The 7,952-nt window shown below is 40.9% G+C and overlaps 1 protein-coding gene across 1 annotated transcript in view; it reads left to right on the top strand.

Moving 5' to 3' along the window:
• The first annotated feature begins 2,706 nt into the window (after positions 1-2,706).
• Positions 2,707-7,952, top strand: part of RXFP1 (relaxin family peptide receptor 1) — a 126,807-nt gene continuing 121,561 nt past the window's right edge. The window contains 1 exon segment of the mRNA XM_045295761.1: positions 2,707-2,888. Coding sequence (XP_045151696.1) covers positions 2,774-2,888 — 115 coding nt within the window. The 5' untranslated portion in view covers positions 2,707-2,773.

The raw sequence follows: 7,952 nt of genomic DNA, 5'->3' as shown, positions 1-7,952 counted from the left end.
CATCCGCCCTGGATTCCCTGTATTTTCAGTTCCTATCTGTACCAGTATACCTCCTCTGGTCTAGCCAGACTTGCAAGGTCGAATTCAAGTCATGGTAGTGGGAGCGGGAAGGAAACATTTAGGAACTAGAGGAAAGTTGTATTTCTCATCGTTGTTACATTGCATGTACGTGGGTACAGCTAAGAGCTGTAAACACAAGGAATCCAGGACAGATAAACCCCTTGGGACCAATATTGAGAGTAGCCATACCAGGAAGGTAAGGGAAAGTTGCAGGGAGAAAGAGGGAACTGATCACAATGATCTGTATATAACCCTCTCCCAGGGGAATAGACAACAGAAAAGTGGGTAAAGGGAGACATTGGTCAGTGCAAGACAAGAAAAAATAGTAATTTATAAATTATCAAGGGTTCATGAAAGAGGGAGGGGAAAAATGAGGAGCTGATACCAAGGGTTCAAGTAGAAAGAAAATGTTTTGAAAACTATGATGGCAACAAATGTGCTTGACATAATGGATGGATGGATGGATGGATGGATGGATTATGATAAGAGTTGTACAAGCCCCTAATAAAATGATTTATTTTTTTAAAAAAGATTCTAGGACAAAATTTAAATTCCATCTATTCTTTTCCAAATTGTAAAAAAAAAGAAGAAGAAGAAGAAAAAGCCTTTTTATTGGACTCAATACCAATTGACATGTTTAAACCGAAAAACCAATTGAAATGTTTCAATAGGCTGATGAAGCACTGGAAGCACTTGCTCATCTAGGTTAATTTGGCAAACAGCTACCAGGCCAACTGACTAGAGGTGATCCAAGTTGTACCCATTCCAAAGAAAGGTGACACAACAGAATGTTCAAACTATAGAACAATATCGCTGGTAACACGCAAGTAAAATCTTCCTGGAGATCATCCAACAAAGGTTGCAGCAGTACATTGACAGGATTCAGGTTGGATTCAGGAGAGGACCTGGAACAAGGGAACAAGGGATCTCATTCTTGGTGTCAGGTGGATCTTAGCTGAAAGCAGAGAATACCAGAAAGATGTTTGGCTGTGTTTTACTGATTATGCCAAGGCATATGACTGTGTGAATTATAACAAACAATGGACAAGTTTGGAGAAGAATAGGAATTCCAGAACACTTCATTGTGCGTATGCAGAATTTGTGCATGAATCAAAAGCAAGGTGTGAATCAAAGGTAAGGCAACACTGTATGGTTTAAAAGCAGGCAAGATGTGCATCAGGGTTGTATCCTTTCGCCACATCTATTCAATCTGTATGCTGAGCAAATAATCAAAGAAGCTAAAGAATAATATAGTATCAGGATTGGAGGAAGACTTATTAACAACCTGTGATATGCAAATGACACAACCTTGTTCCTGAAAGTGAGGAGGACTCGAAGCCCTTGCTGGTGCAGATCAAGGATTGCAGCATTCAGTATGGATTGAGACCCAATGGAGAGAAGACCAAAATCCTCACAAGTGGGCCAATAAGTAACATCATGATCCTGACAAATGGAGAAAAGGTTGGAGTTGTCAAGGATGTTGTCGTGCTTGAATGGACAATCAGTGTTCATGGAAGCAGCAGAAGATGAACAGCTGACACCACTGGTGCACAGGACAAAGATGAGGCTTTCTATTTCCGCAGAGAATTACAGTCTTGCAAAGCCACAGGGGCAGCTCTATCCTGTCTTAAAGGGTTGCTATGAGTCAGAACAGACAGAGTGGCAATGAGTTTGGTTTGGGGGAAATGTAGTCAGATTCTGCTGGTAGAGCTGTTAAAAGGCATTAGCCTCACAGCTACATTTCTCCTATTGCTGTGCTACCCAGTGGTTATAGAAACACATTTTCCCACCACAAAAAGCAAGAGTGAGATTACCTGGGTAGAAAAGAATTTCATTTTATAGAAAATGTCCTTTTCATTTGTATGTTTGTTGGCATGTTTGATTTCACTTAACAAGTAATCAAAATTAGTATCATACTAATGGCTACTATTAATTAGAACCTATGCCAGATATTCAGTACACTGCTAATTCTAGCTACTTTCCTGGACAGATTTTTCCTCACATGATAGAGAATGAAACCACTGTTCAACGAGAGTAAATGGTTATATAGCTACAAACGAGCAGGGTATGAGTCGCACAAGAAGACTTTACCACCGACATGTCACCAGCTCAAGGAATTTTTCATTTTGGCTTTCTTTTCAAGGTATTATATTTTTCAAATTCTTAACTTTGGGCAGCTTAAGATTGCTTACATTTTAATTCCTGCCTGGTAGTTAATTCCTGAAACGTATTTTTTCTGGTGGTTTTTTTTTTTTCCCCCAACTCCAAGGGAAAAACAAATCATTTTTTGTTTGTTTGTAATATACCTGTAGCTCAGGTTCTCTCTAGGAGCGTGGCTTTGAGCTGCTCGGATGCTTGTCAGTGTTCAAGCACACTCTCATTTGCAGACTGTCGCAAGGTATAGAAACAAGATGCCTCGAATGAACGAGCAATGACAGTGGTGTGTTTTCCGTCTGAAACTGTTCCTCATCGCTCGTGAGTGTGTGTGTGTGTGTGTGTGTGTGTGTGCGCGCGCGTGTAAGCGCAAGCGCAAGCGCGCTCAACGAAAGAGATTAAGACAGAGGAGGGGCGGGGAGAAGAGAGAGAAAGGAAAAAAGGAAATCAGACAGAATGGAGAGACAGGGGGTGGGGGAGCGGGAGAGGAAACGAGAGGGGACTGCTTCATGGCTGCTAAGATTGCAGACAGAAACAGCTCACAACTACCGTGAGCTGTATGCGACTCAGAAAGCAAGAACCAATTTTATTCACTTTTACTAACCAGTTACTTGGGAAGAAAGAAATGGCATCTGGTCCTGTCTTCTTCTACATCTTGATAATTGGAAAATATTGTGAGTATACTCAGAATTCAATGTTTGTATACTTTAGAATTTTCAGAAATAAGCATAGTAAGTTCCATTGTTGAATAACTAGATATGTTGTTAATTTGAAAGCATTTTTCTGATAAAAATTATAACCTTCAGGGTTATTCTTATTTTAATAGTCAATAGTCTAGCAAGGCTAACCTGTGCTTCATAACAACCAATTTGCACATAAAATTGAGATGATTATTTACAGTTAAGTTCATAGTGTTTAAAGGAGAGCAGTCATTCAAGACAAGGTTTATACAAGGAGTGTGGCCAGTGAAAATGAGCTGGCGATGTCTCTACAGCTGTTCCAGTTACCCTGTAGTTTTAATGCTTTGTCTTCCCTGCTCTTTAGGAACTGAGATTTAGACGTGGTTCCTCCCAAAGGCATGCATTCCTATATCCTTTAAAAGGTTTTATTTATCAAGGTCCCTCACTATTTCTTGAGAGGAGAACAAAATAATTGATGAAGCAGCATACACACACACACACACACACACACACACCATGAGCTCCCTTTGGCTAGAACGACAAATTTGTCTTTCTCGATGTGTGCCATGCTTTATTTTTCAGAAACACTCCAAAGTAAGGCTTTGTTGTGGATGAAACCCCATGGGCATTAAATTGTGGAAACAGAAATGAAGCACTAGTTTCTGAGTAAAGAAGGGATGAGAAATTCATAGGAAACCAAGAAAGAAAACTTTCTGGCTATCTTGCAGGAGGATAAATAAGCTTCGACAAACTTAGAAGATAAAAGAACGTTTGTACTCCCCTGTCTCTTAAAGCTTGTGAAAGTTGTTTCCACTAAGAATTCTCATGATGAATGCCACCGGAAACATTTCGATCCTCATTCCCCCAATTCCAAGGGCACCCAAAATTATATATTTTACTATCTCTCCTTCCCCATGCCTGATCTCTAGAATACCTGACCTCCCACTGCTGTCGAGTTGATCGCAAGTCTTTAGTAGGACAGAGCAGAGCTGCTCCGGAGGGTTCATGAGAATGTAAGTCCTTACAGGGACAGAGGAGTTCAGCTTTGTCCCAAGGAGCAGCTGGTGGGTTTGAACCACCAACTTTGTGGTTCCCCGGCCATTGCTTAACACACAATGCCACCAGGGCAACAGACAGCATCAGGAAATGTTCTAGTGCCTAACTTTCTCCATTTCTCTTCTTGACTATTGACATTTTTTTCTAACAGGAAGAGAAAAGGTCAAATTACAAACCACACTCAAAAATTGGGTTTTTCCACCATAATCCCATATGTAAATTACGAGTGTCTTGATGTTTGCTGCCACCAGCCTCATAAATCAATAACATATTCTATCTTCTCCTATTCTATTTCAATTAAATAAAGGGATTAAGTCACATAGGTATTCTAATAGAAAGCATGACTACAAGGTGTTCCTGGCAGGGTAAAGGGCAATTTTGGCTATGTTTTACCAGTCATTTCAGGCCAGCAAAGAGGTTCCCTATCTACATGTTCCCTTTGTTTTGAGTTTTTTGAGAATATAAGTAGCAGAAAATTGATGATGATGATGATGATGATGTTGATGACAAGGATATTGATACCTTCCTAATCCTTCCATCCTTTTAAATTTAAACTCAGTTCTGCTTGTGTGTTTGCTAACTTGATAATGCAGTGTAAATACTTGGGGATGTCAAGCCCATCACAGAGGATGAAGGCATAAACATCTGGTGTAGGTTTTGGCATGTCTGTCTGGCATCATGGTCACAGGAACCTGTGAAACAACAATTCACATTCATGGCTGCCTTTTGGCTTAATTTATTACCCAGTCCCACCTAAGAGAGGCATTCCATTGCACATAGCAGAGGAAGTTAACAATACATTTAAGGGAAAATTCCTAAACTTCTGTGATTGTTTGTGTATTGTGTACACCCTCCTGTTACCTGGGAAAGGCCCTGGGATGTCAGGGATGATGCCTGATCTAAGGTGCTCTGTGACTTTTGACAAATGACTTGACTTCTCTGCACCTTCATTTGCAAAGTGGCAATAATGTCCTCTACCTTACATGCTTCTCAAAGCCCCTGCATTCCATCCTTTGTTACACAGAGCATCTCCTTGAATCTTCGCAACAATAAAGCACATGAGAAAGACCAGACCCAAGAACATTAAATGTCTTGTCACAACACACAAGCTAATAAATGCCAAGATTTGAATGCTTTCAACGTATGTGCTATTCCTCCTAAGACATGGGCATTCTCGTAGAGTTCGTGTGAATAAATAGGCTTTGAGAATTAAGCAATCATGTGTCATTCTGTTAACCAAATACATTATTGGATGAGAGATGCTATAATAAGAAATAGGGCTCACACAGGAATCCAGCATAATCCCTGCTCTGAAGGATAGAGCAGAGAAGATGGCCAGGTAATCTAGGATTACCAGTCAGACAAGCGCAAAAACTGAAGGATACACGGATGGGGACAACGTAAAGATTCAAGGGTTTTCTTTATAAAGTCTTGAAAGTTGCACATTAAAAAAAAAGTTCTGCTTGTAGCCTAGTTCATTGTATTATGTCTACGTCAGGTTCCTGGTTGGATAATGTATTACAATTACATAAGATTTTAGCTTTAGGGGAAGCTGAGTGAACATCTACGAGACCTTCTTGTAATAAGAAGGGGCTTTAAAAAGTTCATGAGAAATGGACATTTTAAAATAAGATATTTTTTCCAAAACTTTTTAAAATCATTTTATGAGGGGCTCATACAACTCTTATCACAATCCATACATGCATCCATTGTGTAAGGCACGTTTGTACATTCATCGCCCTCATCATTCTCAAAACATTTCCTCTCCACCTAAGCCCCTGGTAACAGCTCCTCATTTTTCCCCTCCTCCCCTTCTCCCACCTCCCTCCTGAACTCTTGATAATTTATAAATTATCATTTTGTCATAGCTTGCACTGTCCGACATCTCCCTTCTCCCACTTTTCTGTTGTCTGTCCCCCAGGGAGGAGGTTATATGTAGATCCTTGTCATCGGTTCCCCCTTTCCAACCCACCCTCCCTCCACCCTCCTTTCCAAAACTTTCTGAAGCATAAATTCATGCAAATGAAAGGGGGACCTGTACCAGGCTCGGCTCTGTCAGACCTGCCACTGCTAGTGGTAGGGAAGTGGGGTGACTGCACCAGGATCTCGGCTCTATGCTGCACACAGCCTCGGCTGCCTCAACTGAGCACCCTATTCTCTCCATTCCTCTCTCCCCTGTTTCGTCTTCAACTGACCATCTCCCATCGCATCACTGCCCCCACTGCAAGAACTCAAATGCTCACTGTCTAACGCAGAACAACATAACTCCCTCTTCTTTGCCCCTTTCCAAATGCAGTTCCTGGCCCACCATTCAGCAAGATGTTCAGCCAAACCAAAATGTCATCTGCGAGATTAGCTGCAGCAAAGGACTGCCGAGAACCTTATTTTTAGGAGGCAGTGAGGTCTCAAATGTATTTTTGTTTCTTCTGCAAGATTGAGTAAACGCTTGAGCCGAGCGATGATATAATCCTATGAGCACTCTCCTTGATTAACACTTCTAATTAGCAGGCTGCCTCTTAATAATCTTGTCTCAGCCCCTGTTCATTTAAAAAGAAGTAATAATATGAAGTTTCCTTTTCTGCGTCCAGCAACCTGAGTCTCAAGTGAATTGTTGTCTAAACCTTCCCTCTTACATTGTTCTAATAGTAAGAACATTGTTCTAATAGTACAAACATTGTTCTTCTGATTAAAAACAAGTCAGATTGTTTTGTTTTTAGTCAGACAAAACTTAAGTACAATGTCCTCATGTTTTATGGATGAAGAAACCAAGACCATGGCAATGTTGGCTCTTATTTTCAGCTGTGTTATTCTTCACTCCCTTTTAAAAGTGAGTCTTCGAATTCCATATGTTGGATAAGAAGGACAATATGTATCAGAAGAGTGAAATATCATCTTAAAAGAGAAAGAATATAGGCTGGAGTTATTGAAAGAAATTCAATATCTACTAAATTCTTAGATGCAAAAATGGAGACCTTCCCTAAATACTAAGTTGGTATAGTCATTTAAATATACATATACAGATAGACGATGGATGTTAGATAGATGATAGAGAGAGAGAGAGAGAGAAGAGAAAGAAAGTTTGATCTGCTTAATAACTAGCACTCTATATCTTTCTCACAATCAGGAAGAGAATGGGGCTGGGAGAGTAGGGTTTGATCACTAGTCCACAAACTCATGTTCAAAGTTAAGCACAAAGGAGATTTGAATGTGGGGTATTTTTAGAATTCATCTTTCCTTTATTATTTACATTGTTTCTACAGCCCATTCATGCTACTAACCTAGGCAACAAAATTTGTCTCTAAAGAGTAGCCCTTCACATCACATTCTATCTCTGGGGACAAGACCCTCCAAGTCACTTGATATGCTGCCAGCTGAAAACCAAGTCTGAGGATTGTTGTGCAAGTGTAATATGAAGCTTTGGAGAAGAAAAAAATTGCCAGCTTTTGGCCTTCCTGGGGAGTCTGCTTAAGTGGAGTGGAATCACTCTTCAAAAAACAACACGAAAAACAGTTGTTAGCAATCCGACTCACGTCACCTCCACGTGGGTCAGAGTAGAACTGAACTCCGTGAGGTTTTTGATGGATAGTTTTATCTAAAGTAAATCCCGAGGCTTCTTTCTGAGGTCCCCATAAATAGGCTCAAACCTCAACTTGAGTGTCTTCATCATTTGCACCACGCAGGGACTCCTCGAGTAACCCGAACATGCTTTTTTCCTCCTTCTTCCTGCTGGTGTAGTGGTTACATGTTGGGCTGTGATCCTCATGCTGGGCAGTTTAAAACCACCAGCAGCTCCATGGCCCAGGAGAAAGACTGGGCCTTCTACTCCCGTCAACAGTTACAGTCTCAGAAACCCATGAGTCAGCAACTGAGTCAGCACTGACTCTATGACAATGAGTTTCCCTCCCTTCCCTACTTACCCCCACCCCTAGCGCACACAGTTAACTTCCTGGGATGGGGTGACATGCTTCTCAATATTCCAGACATGGGAAGGACGCTGACACA

This window comes from Echinops telfairi, unplaced genomic scaffold (assembly GCF_000313985.2).
Source record: "Echinops telfairi isolate 266 unplaced genomic scaffold, ASM31398v2 ScPeMD7_5868;HRSCAF=6743_0, whole genome shotgun sequence".
Classification (NCBI taxonomy): Eukaryota; Metazoa; Chordata; class Mammalia; order Afrosoricida; family Tenrecidae; genus Echinops; species Echinops telfairi.
Note: the sequence above shows the minus strand (reverse complement) of the source record. Positions and strands in the feature narration are given on the sequence as shown.